Source organism: Haliotis rufescens, unplaced genomic scaffold (genome assembly GCF_023055435.1).
Source record: "Haliotis rufescens isolate VD_foot unplaced genomic scaffold, xgHalRufe1.0.p SCAF_16, whole genome shotgun sequence".
In the NCBI taxonomy this organism is placed as follows: domain Eukaryota; kingdom Metazoa; phylum Mollusca; class Gastropoda; order Lepetellida; family Haliotidae; genus Haliotis; species Haliotis rufescens.
The window spans coordinates 14,291,314-14,315,513 of record NW_025963846.1 but is presented as its reverse complement, the minus strand read 5'-3'; the positions used below and the strand labels follow the sequence as shown (position 1 = coordinate 14,315,513).

General features: G+C 39.6%; 1 protein-coding gene across 1 annotated transcript; it reads left to right on the top strand.

Moving 5' to 3' along the window:
* On the top strand, positions 1 to 19,659 carry LOC124136286 (protein mono-ADP-ribosyltransferase PARP3-like). Its single transcript, XM_046502169.2, has 11 exons — positions 1 to 122; positions 5,644 to 5,857; positions 6,558 to 6,683; positions 7,207 to 7,392; positions 8,712 to 9,065; positions 9,520 to 9,582; positions 10,219 to 10,314; positions 10,801 to 10,884; positions 12,374 to 12,551; positions 13,315 to 13,458; positions 14,345 to 19,659. Exons 2-11 carry the CDS (start codon positions 5,663 to 5,665, stop codon positions 14,518 to 14,520), a joined length of 1,602 nt encoding a protein of 533 aa, XP_046358125.2. The 5' UTR covers positions 1 to 122; positions 5,644 to 5,662; the 3' UTR covers positions 14,521 to 19,659.
* The last annotated feature ends 4,541 nt before the right edge of the window (positions 19,660 to 24,200 follow it).

Sequence of the window (24,200 nt, the reverse complement as noted above, 5' to 3'; positions counted from 1 at the left end):
CATGTATAGACATGTCGGGCCGGCCGGTATATACAGCGATAGAGCCGAGCTAAGACTCTAGCTGCCGGTTGTCTACCAGCCTGCTGATATATCTCTCCAAACAACCGTTGTCTTACTATAAGGTAATGCGTTTTGTGTGTAATAGTCCGCATTGAGTATGTAATATAGAATAAATGGTGGAGAAACGCCACCACTTGCAGATGTGGTAGATTGCAGAAATATATTGATTAATTTTCTTCCCGAAAGCGCACTGCACCGTTAGTACATGCTGATCTAATATAGTACATATATATTTCAAAGTTACTTGTGCAAAACTCCTTGGCTATATCCTTATGTTTATGTACGTATTGTTTCTTATTCAATATTTCATCGCATAAGACTTATATAGCCAAGTCATGGCACCCGTTCTTCCAACCTCAACAGGGCCTCCCAATGGTGGGCGTGGCACTTGTTGTGGCCAGCGTTGTATGGCCATCTGTTAAGAATGTGTGTGAGCGATATCTGGTAAATGAGGCCCCAGAACGGTCGGTGTTTGTCTAATATGCTGAGATACAGATTGAAAGGATCAAAGTAAACATAGCCTGGATATACACATCTCGTTTTATCTGGAGGGGATAGATTATACGTGTGACTCGGCTTGTCCTCGCCGGTTTACCTCGCCGGGTTACAGCTCCGTGATATTCCCTCGTTATAACGCAAGCGCGAAATGCACACGTCTTGCCCGTTCACGTCCACAGGGTGAGAAATAGGCCACCAGGTCACCGTCAGATCAATGTGACCCTCTTAACTTCGAATTATCAGGTCATTTCCTGCAACCCTACATGTTTGTATGTTTCCATCTGCACGTGAACAAGGAGATAATTATGCACGGTGTCCCTCAACACCGCGGCACACAAACGCCAGCTCCATGGGATTCATGGAATATCGATGGGTTATCGGTTGATTCTTCAACGAGCTGGATGCCAAACGCTGAGCACATAGCCGTTAACACAGACGTTGGGTGGATTAATTAAAATTAACTCAAGCGCTTGATGTATGTGCATGGATCTGAACTAACAGTAGTTAAATACAGCACCACCTTGCTCCCTTAATGCACTGTTATTGTCAGAGGTCTCAACACCTCTCTATATGTTAAATATTCGATGCACTGAGGATGCTAGCAGCATTTAATTCATTTATAATTATTTTACATACAATAACCATGCAGTGAATACATTTAAGTTATGATTATCCTACTCAAATGAAGTAAAGAACAGAAGTAATTACTGTCTACTTAACAATTAATTCTCTGCTCATAATCTAGCCCTTACCTTCAAGGGGGCACGGGTGTCCCAGTCGTCTAAGGCGCCGTGATTCGCTGTGCAGAGTTACGTCCCTTGGGCACGCCAGAAACCTATGATTGTGGGTTCGAATCCCGGTTGGTCCCAATTATGTTTCTAGGTTTGTCAGCACCATACCCGTGCTGGTGGGTTTCACCGAAGTGACAGACGTCTAAGACCTGCACTTCGGGCTTTCCTCCCACATTAAGCTGACACCCCGCGATAAAACTGGAATACTGTTAAAAGCGGCGTTAAACCCAACTCACTCACTCACTCACTCCTTACCTTCAAATACCATATGTATAATGCTTCCATAAACCTACCCTAATTCTTTATTTATTAACTACTCAGGTACTACATGTTATCTCAAAGTTAAATAAACATAATATAAACAACACTTGTGTCTCACAAGGACCCATGTTAAGGTTGCCACCCTCCGATGTGGTCATGAATTCTTCCTGGTCTTGGGAGAAAACCTTGCTCTAAGCACCTGAACAAGTGAATTTCAGGTGACAATTTCTTCTGCTGGAGGCTCCTTGCTACACTCTCACCTGTTTTAGAGTGAGTGAGTGAGTATGATTTTATGCCGCTTTAAGCAATATTCCAGCAATATCACAGCGGGGGACACCAGAAATGGGCTTCACACATTGTACCCATGTCAGGAATCGAACCCGGGTCTTTGGCGTGACGAGCGAACGCTTAAACCACTAGGCTTCCCGACCGTCCCCCTGTTTTAGATGGACCAGACAATCCAGTGATTGACATCATGAGCATCGATCCACGCAATTGGGAATCAATGACATGAATTGACCAAGTCAGTGAGCCTGACCACCCGATCACGTTAGTTGCCTCTTACAACAAGCATATCTTGACTGTGACAACACCTGATTTCCCTATTTTCTCATATGTATATTTTCATTGACATGGAACTATTTATCACATAAGCTATGTGATAATAATCTTCATCACTTTCGATCTTCTCTTTATTCCATGATGGACCAAACTGATAAGTTATTTGTAAATAATATGAAATATAATTATTTTGTCACAAGGGCAGATCCAGCATTTTTAAAAGGGAGGGGTCCAAAGTATCAAAATCCTCTCTCAGTCAGTTTTACTGCCAAGAACATACTACATTTGGTTTTCAAAAGGTAGGGGTGGCCTACTATACTTGTCGTAAGGATCGACTAAGGGGATCGGATGGTTAGGCTTGCTGACTTGGTTGATGCATGTCATCGTATCCCAGTTGCATGGATCGATGTTCATGATGTCAATCAGTGGATTGTCTGGTCCAGACTTGATTATTTACAGACCACCATCATATAGCTGGAATAATGCTGAGTGCGGTGTCAAACAACAAACAAACAAACAAAACTTGATAACACATTTACAGTACGAAACAAGAGTGAATGACAGCTTTAGTTGATAAATATATTTAATCCCCTATTGAGAGAGATCCTGATTGGTCAGGTTATGACAGGTTCTATGTCTAGGTGTGTATCTCCAGTGTATTCACACCTTGTAGTAGTGACCTTGAGTGCTTCCCCATTATAGATCAGCTATGTCCTGCACGACTGCTCACCAGCTTTATAATGAGGTGGTTACGGTGCACTGGGTATCATGGCTACACAAATACAAACATGGGGTTGCTATCCAGAATGAATGCTGGTGTGTTTTGTTGGAAGATAATGCAAGCAGTGTTTCATGCATGTTTGTGCCATTCATTTTCTAGGCATTGAAAAATAACATGATCTTTGTAGTGTAGAGTATCCTTTCATATTTTTCATAAACATAAATTATTCTCGAATAATGCATCATCTTCAATAACTTATTAGTGAAATGGAAAAAAAGAGATTAAAAATTATAAATGTGCAAGATTAGCGTTAAATAGTGTTATGCATGTACTACATACATTTGAAAAATTTATAAATATGACATTAATGACCTTCCACGATGCATAGGTACATAATTAGAATAGAACTCTACGAGAATCTTGTTATATTCCGGAGCCCTTGAGTGAGTCCTATGTTTGGGCATCATTCTAGCCATTTCTTAATATGAAGAAAAAAAAAATTTAAAGGAATTTTTTCATTGACTAAGTGTTAGTCTACCAGAATATATGTATTATTTTTTTTATGACCGTCCCTTATTTTTTGGTGACCCTCTCCTGATTCCCTCTGAAAAACCTCCCCTCCCCCACCCTTTCTGTAATTAATGACTGGTCCCTTACCAACTGACAGCTTGACAAGGAAGTCGAGGATAATGATAGTGCTTGTGTTACACAGACACAGCTGATAACATCACCAGCAGGTTCTATAAATGTCCTGATATAGGAAACTTCTGTCACTGAGAACAGGATTTGAATGTGGGGCTTAATTTATAAGCAAATTGTGGATTAACCTGTCTGACTGGTATGTTAAGGAAATGGCATTTTGCAAAATATAATAAAATGGATATTTGACACAACGCTACCCTTACACAACCCTACTCTAACACAACACTACCCTCACACAACGCTACCCTCAGACAATGTAGCCCTCACACACTGCTACCCTCACACAACACCACTCTCACACAATGCTACCCTCAGACAATGTAACCCTCAGACAATGCTACCCTCACACAACACTGCCACACACAACACTACACTCACACAATACTACCACACACAACACTATCCTCACTCAAGGCTACCCTGAGAACCCTCACACAACACTACCCTCACACAATGCTATCTCACACAACACTACCCTCACACAATGCTATCTCACACAACACTACCCTCACACAATGCTATCTCACACAACACTACCCTCACACAATGCTATCTTACACAACACTACCCACATACAACACTACCCACACACAACACTACCCTCACACAATGCTATCTTACACAACACTACCCTCACACAATGCTATCTTACACAACACTACCCTCACAAAAATGCTATCTCACCGAACACTACCCTCACACAATGCTACCCTCACGCAATGCTATCTTACAAAACACTACCCTCACACAATGCTATCTCACACAAAACTACCCTCACACAATGCTATCTCACACAAAACTACCCTCACACAATGCTACCCTCACACAATGCTATCTTACACAATACTACCCTCACACAATCCTATTTCACACAACACTACCCTCACACAATGCTATCTCACACAATGCTATCTCACACAACACTACCCTCACACAATGCTATCTTACACAACACTACCCTCACACAACACTACCCTCACACAATGCTATCTCACACAATGCTACCCTCACACAATCCTACCCTCACACAATGCTATCTTACACAACACTACCCACACACATCACTACCCTCACACAATGCTATCTCACACAACACTACCCTCACACAACACTACCCTGAGAACCTTCACACAACACTACCCTAACACAATGCTATTTCACATAACACTACCCTCACAGAACACTACCCTGAGAACCTTCACACAACACTACCCTCACAATGTTATTTCACACAACACTACCCTCACACAATGCAATCTCACACAACACTACCCTCACACAACACTACCCTCACACAACACTACCCTCACAATGCTATCTCACACAACACTACCCTCACACAATGCTATCTCACACAACACTACCCTCACACAACACTACCCTCACACAATACTATTTCACATAACACTACCCTCACAAAACACTGCCCTGAGAACCTTCACACAACACTTCCCTCTCACAATGCTATTTCACATAACACTACCCTCACAAAACACTACCCTGAGAACCTTCACACAACACTACCCTCACACAATGCTATTTCACACAACACTACCCTCACACAACACTACCCTGAGAACCTTCACACAACACTACCCTAACACAATGCTATTTCACACAACACTACCCTCACACAACACTACCCTGAGAACCCTCACACAACACTACCCTCACACAATGCTATCTCACACAACACTACCTTCACACAATGCTATTTCACACAACACTACCCTCACACAACACTACCCTGAGAACCCTCACACAACACTACCCTGAGAACCCTCACACAACACTACCCTCACACAATGCTATCTCACACAACACTACCTTTACACAACACTACCCTGAGAACCCTCACACAACACTACTCTCACACAATGCTATCTCACACAACACTCCCCTCACAAAATTCTATCTCACACAACACTACCCTCACACAATGCTACCCTGACACAACACTACCCTCATACAACACTACCCTCACAGAAGGCCAACCCTGCTTCAAGGACCGTACAAGACCATGTCACAATGCCTGAGTTTGGTTTACAGATAACAGGACATCATCAACATGCCTCCAAAGAGAAAGGGCGGGAAGGCAAAGGGCAAAGCTGGAGGCAAGAAGGCCAAGGTGGAGGTGGAGGTGGAGGAAGAGGAAGAGACGCCTACGCTGAAGGACACCATCAAGACGCTGAAGGCTGCAGATGCGGGCAAGAAGAAATCCCACAAGCCTGACAGCTTCATCCCAGGGAGTGCCTCCTATGACGTAAGCAGACAAGATGGGAATATCCCCTGTGAAGATCCAGGTTTCTTCTGATCTTCATCAAACTGTTATAAGAGGCGAATAACAAGATTGCTTGGTCTATGCATGTCATTGAACAAACGTGAAGTGTTGGTTTTATTAGTCCAGTGGTTTCTGATGTGATGATGTTTACAGTGCGGGGAAATGCATTTGGAGAGAATTAAGGTGCATGGTCAAATTGCACATGTCAAATAAAGGTCAAAGTATAAATTATAGCAAAAAAACCTGACCATGTCTGTGGAGCCTCAGTACTCACAACTGACCCGTGAATATCTGTGGTAGAACAGGTCTTCAGTAACATGCTTGCTGTAAAAGGCGACTATGCATGTCGTAAAAGGCGACTAACAGGATCACGTGGTCAGGCTCGCTGACTTGGTTGATGTATGTCATTGTATTCCAATTCCATGGATCGATGCTCATTATGTCAGTCACTGGATTGTCTGGTCCAGACTCGATTATTTACAGACCATCATAATACAGCTGGAATATTGCTGAGTGCGGCGTTAAGCAACAAATAAACAAAACAAAATTAGCCAACATGTATGGTATTCGCGTTTCTTTTGGCGGTTAGTTTTTATCAGTATATGGTCTCTGGGGTTCCAGATGACTCCCTATACATGGCGCCAAGGTTGTAGTTGATGCTACATGTAAGTGTTGTCTGCAGGTGGAGGGGGATTATGACTGCATGTTGAACCAGACGAACATCGGCTTCAACAACAACAAGTACTACGTGATACAGGTGCTGAGCAATTGTGGCAAGTACTACATCTGGAACAGGTGGGGCAGAGTGGTAAGTGTGTTACGCTGGAGGTGTCCTTATCATTGCAACTTCTATGAGTGAGTGATTTGGTTTTATGCCACTTTTAGTATTAGGCGAAACTTTTTAAGAAAATTAGTTTGTGGATTCAACCGATCTTAAAACAAATGAAAAGCACCATATTTTTATTTGGCTGACTGAAAACGTTCAAGTTCACCATAAAAACATTTTGAAGTCAATAAGGTTACAATGGGTTAAATGGTGAGACGTTTGAGCTGACACACATTATGAATGTATCATGATAACCTTTCGAAGAACAAAACAAAATTGAAATGAATTTTATTATATTTTGTTCCCCCCTACCAACCAGAATTTTTAAAAAGTAAGTTCCATAAACAAATAAACTGAAAAAAGAATTTTAGCAATATGATGTCCAGGATACCAAGAATGCTCTTTGCACATGATGGTCTTGTAGGGAATTGAACACCTATCTTTGGTGTGATGTAGAAATGCTGTAACAACTGGGCTAGTTCAGGTTTCCTGTTATATTTTACAGGGGGAGTCTGGTGCCAATGCTTTGAAGGGACCAATGGAGCTGGCTGCAGCAACAAAAGATTTTGAGAAGAAGTTTCAGGACAAAACCAAGAATAAATGGGCCAACCGTGGCAGCTTCAACCCCGTGCCAGGAAAGTACACGCTCATCGAGATGGCCAATGATGATGAGGAGGACGAAGTGGATGCTGTAAGTAGTTCATGTAGACGATGTTGTACCAACAGAGTAGTGGGCATTCATACTCAGTTGATGGTGGCTTTCTTAGGAAAATTAGGTGTGATGTATGTTTAATGTTTTACGCCGCATTCAGTAATAGTCCTGCTATATTGTGGACCAGACAATCCAGTGATTGACATCATGAGCATCAATTTACGCAATTGATATCTATGACATGCATCCACCAAGTCCGCCAGACAGGCCACCTAAAGGGACACAACTCTGAGATGTGAGAACTGCTGCACGAGGCAACATAACCTCCATTTGGGTTTAACTTACAACATGTGGGTATGGGTGAGTGAGTGAGTGAGTGAGATTCTACGCTCTACAGACAGCAATATTCCAGTTACATCAAACTAGCATGTGTCAGGCAAACCAACAGTAATACATGCCCTCAGCGAGCATGATGACGATGCCACACAACAATGTTATATACTGTGTGACCACTGATGCTCATTTTGGTAGACTTAATGACAAGCATGGGATACTGGGACAAGACAAGAGAACCCACAGGCTCTCGGGGGGGAATATTTGTCTTTTCATGTAGTTAGTTCTGTGGGGAATATTTGTCTTTTCATGTAGTTAGTTCTGTGGGGAATATTTGTCTATATATGTAGTTAGTTCTGTGGGGAATATTTGGCTATATATGTAGTTAGTTCTGTGGGGAATATTTGTCTATATATGTAGTTAGTTCTGTGGGGAATATTTGGCTATACACATACCTGTCTATATATGTAGTTGGTTCTGTGGGGAATATTTGTCTATATATGTAGTTAGTTCTGTGGGGAATATTTGTCTATACGTGTAGTTAGTTCTGTGGGGAATATTTGGCTATACACATACCTGTCTATATATGTAGTTGGTTCTGTGGGGAATATTTGTCTATATATGTAGTTGGTTCTGTGGGGAATATTTGGCTATACACATACCTGTCTATATATGTAGTTGGTTCTGTGGGGAATATTTGTCTATATATGTAGTTAGTTCTGTGGGGAATATTTGTCTATACGTGTAGTTAGTTCTGTGGGGAATATTTGGCTATACACATACCTGTCTATATATGTAGTTGGTTCTGTGGGGAATATTTGTCTATATATGTAGTTGGTTCTGTGGGGAATAATTGTCTATACACATACTTGGTTCTGTGGGGAATATTTGTCTATATATTGGTTCTGTGAGAAAAAGTCATTATACAGTCTGTTCTGTGGGGAATATTTGTTTTATAATTATGTACTAGGCTTACTGGAAATGACATGTTTGACTTCTGTGTTACCCATGATTCTATGTTCCAGCCTGCCATGGTTGACACAAAGGGAAGAAAAGTAGCAGACAGCACTCTAGATACCACCACACAGAAACTGGTCAATCTGATCTTCGATCTTGACATGTTCAAAGACGCCATGAAGAGCTTTGACATCGATGTGAAGAAGATGCCGCTGGGGAAGCTGAGCAAGACCCAGATAGCTAAAGGCTTCGAGGTGTTGGAGGAGATCGAAGATGAACTGAAGAAGAGCAAGCCTGCAGCGGCCAAACTTAGGGAGCTGTCGTCCAGGTTCTACACAGTGATTCCGCATGACTTCGGTCGCAAGATTCCCCCATCTATTGCCGACTCAGAGACTCTCCAGAAGAAAATGGACATGTTGTCGGTATGTTCAGTCTTCTGTTTCTTTGGTTAATAAGTTGCTAAATAATCCACAATATCTTTCTGGGGAGCGATGGGCGTTAAGGAATTGACTTTTTGTAAAGTACTTGTTGTTTAGAGACAGTAACAATAATTGGTGACAAACTTTTTGGAGCATGGTACTTTCGTTTCATTGTAAAATTATGATGGCATCTTTGTAATATAAGTGATATAAATTTGTCACAACATATGAATCATTGTCCAACAATGTAATATTTTGTTCCCATCCTCATCTTGAATAATGTATTGTACTATAACTAACTAGGATGAAATGTGTCTCCTATTCTAATTGTGAAAACATGTGATCTTAGAAAAGTCTTGAGTAACTATAGCAACTGACTTGCATGACCTTGACCTCCTCAGGTCCTGGAAGAAGGTGGATGTGGTGCTGTTAATGTTTGGCAACATGTGGGTTTCAGGTGCTGGGAGATATCGAGCTGGCTCAAAGCCTACAGAAAGACAAGGACAAGGCTATCGCAGCTGTAAGTCATCTCTCAATGATTTTCTTCTTGCTTCGTTTGCATTTTGCTGATGGGATACTGGTTTTATCCAATTGAGTTCCAAGGGCAGAATGACCTTGATACCACATATTGTAGTAAGATGCAATTTTTTCATTTGGGCATGCTTTGGCCAATGTGGCATCTGAGTATGGACAGTATCTATGAAGAATTCATCACAACTATAGGCCAAGGCCCATGACATGTGAGACTGGTAATCAACCAACTGAGAGTTAACTGACATTGTTAACAGCCCCCATGAAGATTAGAATTGTTTTTCAGCAACCCATGCTTGTTGTAAGAGGTGACTAACAGGCTGGGGTGGTCAGTCCCACTGATTTAAGTCATCGTATCTCAGTTGTGTAGATCAATACTCATGATGTCAATCACTGATTTGGCTGGTTCAGATTTGATTATTTACAGACCACCATCATATAGCTGGAATATTGCTGAGTGAGCGTTAAACAAAAATGAAAAATAATAATAAAGCTGACAATGGAATTAATTTGCCTTCTATCACTCTGCTAGTAATATAACCCATGTTATGATTTTAAATCTTTACTTGTTGATGACAGTGCATGAAGAGATTTTAAATGGTTATCTATGTATTGTTTTTTTCAGTCAAAGGATGCAGCTATCCCCAACCCCATTGATGTCAACTATCACCTTCTCAAGTGTGGCCTTGAAGTTGTTGATCCTAAGTCTGAGGAATTCAAGGTGAGAAGGAGTTCTCCTGTAGCCCGTGTTGAATGTAGGAAGAGAGAACAGTATGGTTAGAAAACACAGGCCAGTAGTCAGTGGGGTTTAACAGAATGAAAAAGTAAATTTCGAGAAAAAAATAATTTATGTTTTTGTTGAAATTGCGTTGTTGGTACACGACCCTTCAAATAAATTGCTATTATGGACCTCTGTTTGATATTCTTGGGAGGTGGGGGGTGGGGTGGGGGGGAGAGCTGTGATTTTATTGACAAAAATAAATTGCAACAGAAATTGTTTTCAAAAAATTACTACATTTCGAATTGTTGAAATTTTTTTAAATTGTCTGCCACATACCTACAGTCCCAAATACATTGTTGCAAGGCGTTTTTTGTAAAGAAAATATTTCAACTCATAGTTTTATTTTTTTAACAATATATCGTTTTGCTCATATGTCTAGTCTCCAAACAACATCCGAGCCCTCTCTTCACTCGCTCACTGTTGTAGGTTCTCAACAAGTACAAGGATTCCACTGAAGGCTACAGGAAGGTCAAGATTCAGCACATCTGGAAGGTCAATAGGGATGGCGAGGTCAGTATTTTGGACTTTGACGGACACAAAATATTATGTCCTATATGCATACATCCTGAGAATGAAGGAAAATACATTACATTTCAAGTAGGTGATTTGATTTAAACATATTTTATTGCGGAAAACCAAATGGTAGGTGATGCAGAGATGTTTGTCTGTTTAAATCATTTTAACAACTCAAAATGGTAGGTTTGTAGGAAATTAGGGCTGGGACGAGTCCAAATTTACCCCCCTAGTACCCAACCCCCTATTACTCGACCCTACCCGGGTACCTGCTGTAGGTCTCAAGAGATAGGTACAAACTGTCCGATTGGGAAAGGTTTGACCGCAGCCCTGGCAAAATGTTTTTAGATACATGTGTAAAGCGATCTGGTCATGCATACACTATAGTTTACTGCATGAAGTTTTATTTTTATTCAAACATATAAAAGTCAGAAGGAATGGGAGCATTGTCAGAAAGATATGGGAACATAAGTGATAATTTTTGTCATTAAACAATATATCAGGTGACTAACCACGGGTCCAGGTAGTCCTGTGGGTACCCGGGTCCTACTCAGTACCCACCGGACCCGAGTACCTGATTTACCCGTCCCAGCCCCATAGGAAATACACTCCAAGTAAAAGTGTCAGTGGGTGGTTTTCTACAATCTTAACTTTGGAATCCCCATCTTTGATAAACGACTAAACATGTGCAAGCATATGAAAACATATACCGTATTCGACGTAATAAGCGCCCCGCTCTAATAAGCACCCACAGCGATATTTGCTAATATATTGGCTAGTGAACAATCCCAATTAGCACCCCTTCTGATTGATCAATGTACACAACACTTATTTATTCGCATATAATACGCACTCGTTTGTTATATGCACCCTTAATTATGGGCAATTAAATTCCGAAAAAAAATGTATCTCTCGTATATAAACATTTCAGGCTGTCAGTACAAACCACGAAATTTATCTTTCGACTGTTTTTTTTCACCAAAATAGTATTCTAATAGGATCCCCCTATTTCTAATTTTGAGAGCGCCCTGGGCGCTTATTACGTCGAATACGGTAAGCTTAACTGGAACTAGAAGTAATATTGCATACCACATCCCATCATCCTTGGACTCCCATGCTCATGCAGTGGACCTCTACAAAGTTTAACTAACAGATGAAAATAGATAGGTAGGAATAGTACTCAAAAAAAGTTTGGGACCACCCGATTCCTTCAAAGCCCGACAGATTAACTTTTGTAATATGAAAGAATCAGGTGATCCTTAACTGATTTTGAGTAGTATATATCTTGGTCCCGTTCCACAAAGTGATCGTAGCCGTAAGACGATCGTAACTCCCATACTTTAACATAGACTTACGACAGTCTTAGCGCTAAGATCGCATTGTGGAACGGGGCCCAATATGAAATTTTCAGTGCTCAGTTAGCTTACTGTAGCTGTGAAAGATGTCGGAATAAAGTATAAAGTTATTTGGGTTGCTTGCTTTACAGGATTCTCGGTTCGCAGTTCATAACAAACTTGACAACAGGAAGCTGCTTTGGCATGGAACCAATGTGGCCGTCGTTGCAGCCATCTTGAAGAGCGGTCTGCGTATCATGCCACACAGTGGTGGCAGAGTAGGGAGGGGCATCTACTTCGCCTCCGAAAACGGGAAGTCTGCTGGCTACGGTGAGTAGTGTCAGGAGGCAAGGATTACACAGGTGTATCGTCAACTCTGATGCGTGAGAGGCCAGATGAAATGGTGTTTAGGATTATGTTCTTATATAGTGACATGCATGCATGTGTGTGTGTGTGTGTCTCTGTGTGCGTGTGCATGTGTGTGTGTACTAGTACAGACTATTGACAGTTTTATGGTGCTGGCCCACTGTGATACCATGCTGCAGTTCAACATGAATACCCTACTTAGAAACAGTATGCTGACTCATACCAAAACAGCCGGGTGTCAGGAAGAGTAATAATGAGTACCATCTTTCATGTGTTTTGGTATGACATGGCCAGGGTTCAAACTATGTACTGTCTAGCCACTAGATCACAGAGGCAGTCCTGATGCCCTCTCTCTATGATTGTGGGTTCGAATCCCGGTTCGGTCCTATTATGTTTCTAGGTTTGTCAGCACCATACCCGTGCTCGTGGGTTTCACTGAAGTGCTAAACGTCGGAGACCTGCATCACTTCAGGCTTTCCTCCCACCTGAAGCTGACACTCCGCGATATAACTGGAATACTGTTAAAAGTGGTGTTAAACCCAACTCACTCACTCACTCACTCACTCACTCACTCACTCACTCACTCACTCACTCTCACCTCACTCACTCACTCTTCATTTATATGTGATGTCATGTGTTGACGTTACCATACTACCCTGTTGTTTACAAATGGGGATGTCATTTAAGTATCAGTACTATATATTGCCAATCTGCTTCTTTTCCCCAGTCGGCACCAATGGCAAGACCGGCATCATGTTCCTGAATGAAGTCGCCCTCGGCAAGGAGAAGCACATCGACCGAGACGACTGCAGCCTTGTTACGGCCCCAAAAGGATTTGACTCCATTGTGGCCAAGGGGCGGACCGAACCAGGTGAGTGGTCTGTCCCATGAGATCAATGATCAATGTGACTCCTGGTTAATAACCAGTATGTCAGTCTGTGTGTTCATTTGATGATGCAGTCAGCAATATTCAGCTGTAAGATGGCAGTCTGTAAATAATCAAGTCTGGACTAGACAATCCAGTGATTGATATTATAAGCAAAGATCTGCTGTGGTATGATGACCCGTAAACAACCAAGTCACCGCACCTGACCACCCGATCCATGAGGTCATCTCGTATGACCAGTATCGGTTGCTAGGGAGCAGAATCCCGGAATCCCCACTGTGGTCTGCGACAATGGAGTTCTTCACATCAGTGAAGAGTATATATCATGGTGTGTAGGCTTAATGTAAGAGGAATCCCAGTCATGCAGGCCTCAGACATTTACCACTCAAAATGTGCATAAAACCAATGAGCTAGGGTACGGTTCTCACAAAGAGGATTTTAATCAGGGCATATCTGGGATTTGTAAAACAATAATAGGAACCTGGCACTCATAAGGGAAGCCACTCTGCACGGCTGTTTGGGTTGTCTTAGACCTTGCCGCTGCATAACCCGTATTCTCAGATAATGGTTCTCCCCTCATATGAAGACTTGAAACTCCGTTTTAGATTTGATCTTCAGCAACCGATGTTTGTCATAAATGGTGACTATAACGGGATTCGGTGGTCAGGCTGGTCGACTTGCATAGAATCAGTACTCATGATGTCAGTCACTGAATTGTCTGGTCCAGACTTAATTATTTACAGACCTCTGTTGTATAGTTAAACAACGAACAAACAAACACAACAAGTTCTCAGCTATTGGCCTCATGTTCTGTAATTGGTGCTGCTGTTACTTATTCAGAAAATGACACAGACCCCCTTGTCTGTTTCAGACCCCAAGCTGGACACTACCCTGACCATTGATGGCGCCACGGTGACCGTCCCACAAGGCAAGCCCACGCACCAGTCCAAGTTTGCTGGGAGTAGTTTTTCCCAAAGTGAATACCTCATCTACAAGGAGAGTCAGAACCGCATCAGATACTTGCTGCTCATGGAGTTCTCCTACTGAACATCGGCTCAGGAACTGATTTAACATCACCATTAGCTTAACATCACCTGCTAAACATCAACATCAGCTCTCTTAAACATCACCTTAATTTTGTTGTTGAAACCTCAACATCAGCTTTAACATCACCAACTGAACATCAACATCACCTTTAACATCACCAACTGAACATCAGCTTTAACATCACCAACTGAACATCAACATCAGCTCTAACATCACCAACTGAACATCATAATTCTTCATGTCTCGCTAGAACCTCCAGCCGTGTAACATCATCCACTGAACATCCGTCATGTTCAAAGCATTTAACTTTTACTCAAAAAGAGGTTTCACCCAACATCAATTGTAAAAATTAATTTCAGGTATCAGTAGGTATTGCAGTATGATAAGTATCATAAGCATATCACGTTACAGGTACAGGTACTGGCACACATGTGTGAAGATGTATGCACTGTAAAGTCAAATCGTAGCATGTCTACATGCTTACTTACTTACAATACAGATGAAAACAATGGAGAGAAATGGTTGAAAGATTAAGAGTTGACAATATCATTACAATTGTTAGAGTTTCAAATTGATATATATATGTTGGTATTTTAAAACATATTTTACCTTAAGTGTTATATACAGATAGTTTATGACTGTTTTCCCTGAATATCTTAGTTGATATTCTTTGTTAATAGTCGTAATTACTTGTTGATATTCATACGTTTATAGTCGTAATTACTTGTTGATATTCTTTGTTTATAGTCGTAATTACTTGTTGATATTCATACGTTTATAGTCGTAGCTCCTTGTTGAGGTTGTGAGCTCAAACCAAGTGCCATTATTTTCTTGTGTAGTGATTCTAGTTTAAATAACAGGTTCTTGTTATTTCCTTGTTATGCAAGTCATAATATTTCATCATTTTGCAAGTTCAATATTTACTCCTGTTACTAATATTAACATTTTATCCTTAATTTGTATTCTCGGTTTCCATTTTAGCTTTCAGTAAACAATAATCTTAACTGTTGTAAAAAACTTTTCAATTTGTTGTATATTTCTTTAGACTCTTTAAGAGTTGATTTTTCAATGGTATTTGGTATGATATTAAATATTTATCTCATTCCTGTATATTTGAATTTGTTTTACTTGCATATTTGTTGTTTACTTGTTTTCTTAAGACATGTTTTTGTGAAGAACAATCATTTTTTTAATAAATATATCTCTTATTTAATTTTCATTTAAGGTTACATCAACCCCTTTTTTATGTTACATCATATATATTATTTGTTTAAAACCAATTTTTTTTTAATATACTACTCCACTTTTGACAGGGATATTTTTATCATGACACACAAAACTGATTATCATATGTCACGTGTATATTTAAATAAAATGACATATCTGAATATCCTTATCAAAGGTTGAGTGGTATAATAGTTGTATTGTATTTCATAACAAGAAACAGCAAACTTTGTTTTTGTTCATTTCTAAATTGCATAATACTAGTGTCATGAAACATAAAGGACCCATTTCCTGGAAGTATTGTACCATCCTCATCAATCAAGGACCATGGCATTTCTATAAATATTCATATTTTCAGGAAATATTTTTGCATTTATCAATCTGAAAATAACCCCGTTTTTATAGGGCAAATGGTGTATGAAAATTAAGGCTTTTGTGCCTGAAAAAAATATTTATGTATATATATATATATATGTACATTGCTGTGTAACTTGTGCATAGGTGTATAGATTGCCACTGTAGGCTAGAACACATCGGTAGCTGGAATGTACATAACATTCTCCATCCATCCCTCTTAACACCATGTATATACCAAGGATGTACTGAAAGCATACATTTTTCAATTTATGTTTATGAAGATATTGATGAAGCTAAGTCTAACTGACAAATAATACCCAAGATGAAAATGTGTCATAACATTTTCATTCCTAATATATGCAAAAAAAATTTTTTTTAAATTGATTTTGAAAAAATCATTTCTGTTAATAAATGAACCATAAGTATTTAATTACCATCAAGAAATCATGGGAAATTCAAATCAGCATATTCCAAAAATATTTTCACATGATGTGTTCGCTTCTTTTTAAAATGTTTTCCGGATTATTTTTTTGCAAATTGTATGTCCTGTTACTGTTGTGCATTCCTCGTTAACAGAGGGATGCAGGGAGAAGAAGTACCGCAACATATGAGAAGAAGTATGTTAACAGCATATCTGTTATTAGCAGTGTTCTCATTCCCAAACAGAATTATCTTCCTCACCCAACTCGTCTGATTGGGTGGGTGTTCCAGTACGGTCCAGTGTTACCCATCTGGTTGACTGACATCTAGTCTCTGAATTGAACATATCTTACAGAAAAAAGACAGTTGTTAAATTATCTTAATCAAAATATGATAAGAAGGAGCTTAGAGACTCTCTTCATTTTCAGCAGTAATCTAGACTTGCCAAATATTATAGACTTGCATGGGCTGTATTGGATATATTTTATCAGAGTCTGTAAGACAGACTACCCATCTGGATAATGTGATGGGTTTCTTGGGCCCCGAATGCTGGAAGCTGAGACAGACTGCTGTAACATACTTGGTCTTATCTCTTCACTTTGCTTGTATATATAGGACACACAGTGTGTTGTAGTGTCGGTATATCATTGTGTAGCTAGTTTTATTTGTTTCATTAATATTTAGTCTTAGATGGTACATGTTCAGAGTTCATAAAGTAACTGTATTCACATACACTTTTAATTCTGAATTGAAAACATAGAAAGCTAATTTAAACTTTCCTATTTTCAAGCATTTTGATCAATTTTAGTTTTCAAATCCAAAGTTATAAAATGATCTTAAAAATTCAGTTAATTCATAAAATGGTCTTCCGATTCTAAAAAGGGGTAGAAATATCATGATTGTTCCTCCAGTAAGATTATCAGTGTATGTTAGTATATATTTTATGTGATGGAGTGAGTGCTGAAAAGATCAACATCCAAAATGTCAGGGTTCCTAGCATCACATGATGACTGCTCCAATGTTTGTAACCAGAGCGTTACAGGCAACACCACCAAGTAGCTCTTTACTGAGGACATAGTCACTCTTCCATATCTGGCTCGACCCAGGGTCAAACACATTGTTTTTATTCACCAGGCAAGGAAATTATCAAGAGCCAACAAATTTTATATTTCATGTCGTAACTTTTTGAAGAAATTTAACATGTATGTTACTGAATTTTTAAAAATCATAATTATTTATTATTTTAATTTGGTTATTTGCAATTTGACATCAACAATTTAGTATCTTATTTCATTTAATATGATCAGGTTTACTGAATCGAAAAAGTCAAATAACATTTTAAATTTCAAATTGATATTTATATATAAGGAAAAATATTTTGAGTTGAATTAATATGATGTAGAATTTAGAGCTCTTGGTACTTTCTCCGACCTGTTTTAGACAGTAATTAGTGCACTTCAGCTTAGCATGACTGTGATAAACCCAAGGTGTGTGCGTGCTGTCAGGCACATAGCCAGGCAGGGGGCACATTGGGGCACCTCGGTCATTGCTGCCATAGCAACTGACTGGCTCATCGGTGGGACTGTGATGAGAGACTAGAATAGTTTTCTCCTTTGTATATTACATACATTTATCATATGATCTTTTCTGGAATTTCGAAGCATGCTGTACTCTCACATGTAGTGGTTACATTTGAAATAATAGTTCATATTTTGTCCAGGGTTGTTGAGCTTCGGATTACTTACCTCCCTTGAGTGGAGATAAAACTCGATTATCTCCCTTGACTGTTTGTACATTTTGACATATTTATCAACAGTTCAAATGCTATGATATCTCATCAGCTTAACACTTTGATATATTTATCCACTAATCATTTTACCAAAAGCATGTATAATTTCAATTATAATACTAATTGAACAATTTTTGAATGTATCATTACAGGTGTGGGTAGCCTAGCTCTTAAAACCATGAAATGGGATCAAATAAATGGATTATCATGTTTCAGTAAAACACATATTTGTACTGTAATGTCATTTTCATCAATTTTTCCATCAATTGTCTTAAGCAAGTTTTAGCTGTATGGACACTTTGCGTCCAATCCATTAATCACTTTTCTAGATGTCACATATCCAGACCCTCATCCCGTATCAGCTGACTTTATGTCATGCACCCATCATATCACCTGTTGTCGTTGTCAGGTAGCGTAGAATCACTATACATCCTCTCTCTCCAAGGGATAAAGCCACCATGTTGTGATAGTGTCAGGGAGTAGTAGGGTAGCCTAATAGTACATGTGTTCACTCTTCATGCATAACGTTCTGGCCTGATTCCCAAATGGTTACATTATGTGACTCATTTTCGGTTTCATGTGCTATGATGTCTGTACCCTTACTTGTAATGAATTGTACTTCCCCAATGGTATTATTTGGGCAGAGAGGAAATAATATTCCCTAGAATAGTGAGGATGGATCACCAAAGCCATTACTGGTGTCACATTTTGGGCTGTCATAGCTAGGTGGTTGTACCCATAGTTTCACGACGAGTTTGTATCACCATTATTTCCGGTACATTTCTCATCACAAGTCATATGTGTAAAGGCTTTAAGTTGATGTAATATGTTCGGATTTTTATTGTACCTTTTGTAGTGTTCAGTACTTTTCACTGATCTTCAGCAGTTAAATGTTAGATGTGGATATCAGTGTCAGGACATCAAAGTGAATGTGAATGCAGACTTATAATTGTGAACAGACAACCAGACAAGACCAGGCTGTTTTCCCCATTGTGATCTGATTAAATACTCTGAAGTACATTGGCACCTTCAGACTTGTAGGATTTTATAAGTAAAGCTTACATTTGTTAAACGACAGCATTATGCTTGCAATCTATTTGGGGATATTTATTGAAATCAACAATTGTGCAAAAAGATATGAAATAAACAACTTGTCCAAAGGGTGTTAGTTGGAATACAAGTGAAGAGGGAGACAACTCTCAAGTACCTGGTCATCCCTGCTAGCTAAATGTGTGGGTGTGTTGTGTTGCTGTACATTTAGCTTCTGGTTGTAAAAGCATTTTCTTATATTTCCTGTAAAGTGACTTTATAAACATTTTAAAGTGTGAAATAAACAGATTTAGAATCAATTTGAGTTTGGATTTTTTTAATGAATTTTCCCCCACATAATTGAAAAATATATAATCTATTTAGGAACAGAACAACTTGGATTTTCCAGTGCCTTGTTTCTCCGTGCTTTTATTATAAATACACTGGATCTAAAAGAATAATAAAAGAAGTTGTACATAAAAAGTGTCATGTACTATGCACTAGAGTGAGTGAGTGAGTGAGTTGGGTCTCATGCTGCTCTTAACAGTATTCCATATCACTGGTGTCAGCTTAATGTGGGAGGAAAGCCCGAAGTGATGCAGGTCTCAGACGTTTACCACTTTGGTGAAACCCACGAGTACGGGCATGGTGCTGCCAAACCTAGATACATAATCGGGGCGAACCGGGATTCGAACCCATCCGTAGGTTTCTGGCGTGTCCAAGGGACGTAACTCTGCACGGCAAATCGTGGCGCCTAAGACGACTAGGCCACCCGTGCCACTTCACACACTGGACCTATCCATCACTTTAACTTCGTTCACTGCTTAAAATAAAATTTGTTTTCACATCAAAATTATTTGAGGACTACCAGCATGTGTTTTATTAGTCCAGTGGTTTCTGATGTGATGATGTTTACAGTGCGACGAAATGCATTTTGAGAGAATTAAGGACATGGTCAAATTGCACTGGTCAAATAAAGTTCAAAATATAAATTATCGCGAAAAAAACAGACTACACATGTCTGTGGAGCCTCAATACTCACTGCTCAAATACCAGATCCGTGACGATCCGGTGCATGCCAACCCATGCTTGCCGTAAAAGGCTACTAACGTGACCGGGTGGTCAGACTCGCTGACTTGGTTGATGCATGTCATCGTATCCCAATTGCGTGGATCGATGCTCATGATGTCAATCAGTGGATTGTCTGAACCAAACTCGAATATTTACAGACCGCCGTCATATAGCTGCAATATTGCCGAGAGCGGCGTTAAACAATAAACAAACAAACAAAACATAGCCTTTTCCATATGGCTGCCATATTGAAAATCGGATTTGAACCTTTACAACACATTCAGGTGTCATCATTGCTGGAAATAAGCAAGGTAAATTTGAGCTCCTCCGGCCCAATATTTATGAAGCCGATGTTTAAGACGCAGGTTCCTATGCCGGACAAGCAGGCCATGACATGAGATGTCTTGACTTTCGTGTCAGGTGAGCCAAAAAGGGATATTTGATTGGGCGTCTTTTTAAGCCTTGTATCATTCGAACCGGGCGCAAAATGAAGGTATAAAGTACTCACGGAAATGAAAAAACCCTGTTTTTTTCGATCTCAGATTTTAAATAAATGCAATTGATATACAAAATATATAAATATTCAAACAACTCAATTAGTACTAATTGGGCCTTGGCACAAATACAGCGTATCAAAGGTTTTTATGTCTTTTCACACGTAAAAGTGTGTAAAAATATGAACAAAACAGACTATTGTGAAACTGAGCATAACCAGGTGTTAGTAGATCAAGGTGAATGTCCATGACCTATGACACCTTGACGACAGGTGAAAACAGGTGCTTGAAACCCACGTGCATGTGATTTGTCAGTGGTTAGTGATTTGTGAGTGGCATTGTGGGATAGTGAATCATCGTCAAAATATCAGAACGTAAAAGAAACATATTCCCTTCTCAAACAACAACTTACATGTCATTATTATTATGTACATAAACATAGCTGTTATTTTTATTGTTGTTTTGATAACTTTTTTTCCAAGGCTAATTTGCATAATGCATATAGCCTGTTTCAGCCATGTCAATTTGGACTTAGTTATATTTTTGAATGTTGAAAGTGCCTACAAATTACCTCCTGTAAAGTACATTTTGTATTGAGCACTGAGATAAAACTAGCAAATCCAGATTAGTACTTTTCCAGTTGTTTTGTTATTTCAATTTACATCTACGTAATGCTTTGTGGCGATTATTAAATCCAGCAAAACAGGTTTTTTTCATTTCCATGAGTACTTAAGTATCGAATAGGTAAAGGGTATACATCATAATAGAATGGAGATATGATGTATTGGATAACCGAGGGTCGAAGGTGACATTAGACATAATTTTTAGCAAATACGTGCAGAACCCGGCATTACTGCACTGTTGTTATTGAAATGTACATGGTGTGTTTATTTATGCTAGTGAACCCCAGTTCTGATTATCGCTGTTCTTAGCACCGACAGTACAACAGAGATAGTGCTACTAAATTTCATGTTCAGTGATAATAGCTGTGACATCGCATCCCTATGTACTGCTTCGCCGACCGACATCCACTGGCTGCTGATACATATAAAGTGACAGTATGTATATTTCCTGATTTAAATAAAATTTGAAACTGATCTCCCTATGCTACTTCGTTTAATGTGGGGAAAATATTACATCATTTAAAACACACTTTAAAATATATTACTAAAAAGAGGATAAGGGACACCCGATTGTATATTATTTACTTAAATATAGGGCGTTCTTTTAACTTCTTATAAGTAGTATATATTTCCATTATGAAGGAGGGGCGGTCGGGTAGCCTAGTGGTTAAAGCGCTCGCTCGTCACGCCGAAGACCGGGGTTCGATTCCCGACCTGGGTATATTGTGTGAAGCCCTTTTCTGGTGTCTCCCGCCGTGATATTGCTGGAATGTTGCAAAAAGTGGCGTAAAACCAAACTCACTCACTCACTCATAATGAAGAATATAAAAGGGATTTAAAATAGATGCACGTGAGATGGCAAATCAATATCAAACAACATTATAATGCTTATCACACACACCACTCACTCACACCAAATAGCATATATTAAACAATGTTTCAATGCTGATTTGTTTTTACCTATGTGCTATTATAGAAAGTCATTATATACATCTATTTTATAATATACATTTATTATGACTTTGTTATAATTATTATAGGCCCAATTAACAAGTCTAATTCAAGTAATTTAAGATTGCATATCTTGCTCGTGATTGCAATGATGATTCTCAATTACGCAGATACAATCTAGTTCACAGCTGGCAATAGCTAATTACAAAGTGTTGACCTAGCTTGAGAATGGGCACAAGAACGTGGACAAAGTTCTTCCCAAGTTGGCTTCGTCGTCCTCAGAGTATGTACGACGCATAAACAAATGTCAGATCAGTTTTGAAGCGTTGTATATTTCACGCAGGTGTTCGCCAGCATTGGCACGTGATGGCATGGTTACGGGTTAAACCAATCAGGGCTCTCTTCCGTTGCACGAGTTTTTAATGCGCGTTACCAGACGTCATAGAAGCAGAAGTGGCGTATGCATTGGTGTATGTCAAATTAATTCCAACAAGCGGGTAAGATTATTCTTTTAAAACTGCCATGAACATAACCTTAGAGAAATGTTATTGATGTTCCTACAATGTACGCGCTACAATGATCTCTTTTGGAATGTTTGGTATGAGATGTGTTTAATGAAGGCTACAAGGTGATGGCTTGTCCTGGTGAGGTGAGGTGGGATTTGGTGTGGTGAAATGGGGTTAACGTCGCGTCCAACATTATTGTACTTATATAGCGACGTGCATGCACACGTGTGTGTGTGTGTGCGTGCGCGTGTGTGTGCGCGTGCGCTCGCTCGCTTTAACTAGTCCGGACTAATCCCGATTTTATAGTGCTCGCCTACTGAGATACTATGCCGCAGATTGACATAAATAGCCCACTCGGACACAGTATACCGAGCCGACCAGACAACGTGTACCGTATTTTAACGTCGTTTGGTATGACGCGGCCGGTACGTGTGTAAAAAGTTGCACGAAGATGTATGAAACAATTTATGATTTGTGCCCTGGAAACGAACCCTAACCTCATTTGAGAAAACGTAAAAAAACAAGGGCAATAACTCTATAAAATATTTATTCTCGATGGTGGTTTTCAACCTTGATAATATATTCATAAATTCATAATGTATTCACAATGTCATCTATAGTGTTTTGCGAAAAGAAAATTGCCGTTACATAGCGCACAGGGGCTCTAACCCAGTGTCAGTATAGTAAAAAAAGGAAAGGGACGTAACGAGGCCAACTCACTAACTTCGTGCGAGGACGAATTCAACAACGTCCACTGTAAATTGTGAGTATGGTTTTACCCCGATTTTAGCAATATTCCAGCAATATCACGGCGGGGGACACCATAAATGGCCTTCACACAATGTACCCATGTCGGGAATCCAACCCGGGTCTTCGGCGTCACGAGCGAATGCTTTTACCACTAGACTACCCGACCGCCCCTCCACTGTAAATACCTCTATAAAACTATATACTCATTTAAAGCCAATACATTTAGCTTCACAGTGAGACATAGATGAAGTAAACATATAAATCGAAGCCGTACTTTTGGAGCAAGCGTCTTCAAGCCCCTGTGACTGTGCCCGATGTTGAAAAGATCAAACAAGGTCAATAACTCTGAAAAATGTAAATTGGCGATTATCGTTTTCGAACTCGCTCACGATATGAATTATTCACTGATGAATGCAAAATGTTATCCTAGTAGACATATTGGCTTCCAAGAAAAAATCCCAAACCT

Excerpts from the sequence above, each read along its gene's own strand:
- LOC124136286 (XM_046502169.2), top strand. The coding sequence starts at position 5,663 with ATGCCTCCAAAGAGAAAGGGCGGGAAGGCAAAGGGCAAAGCTGGAGGC. Across the intron at positions 6,684-7,206 it reads GGAACAGGTGGGGCAGAGTG|GGGGAGTCTGGTGCCAATGC; the intron begins GTAAGTGTGTTA and ends TATATTTTACAG. Across the intron at positions 10,315-10,800 it reads CTAAGTCTGAGGAATTCAAG|GTTCTCAACAAGTACAAGGA; the intron begins GTGAGAAGGAGT and ends TCACTGTTGTAG.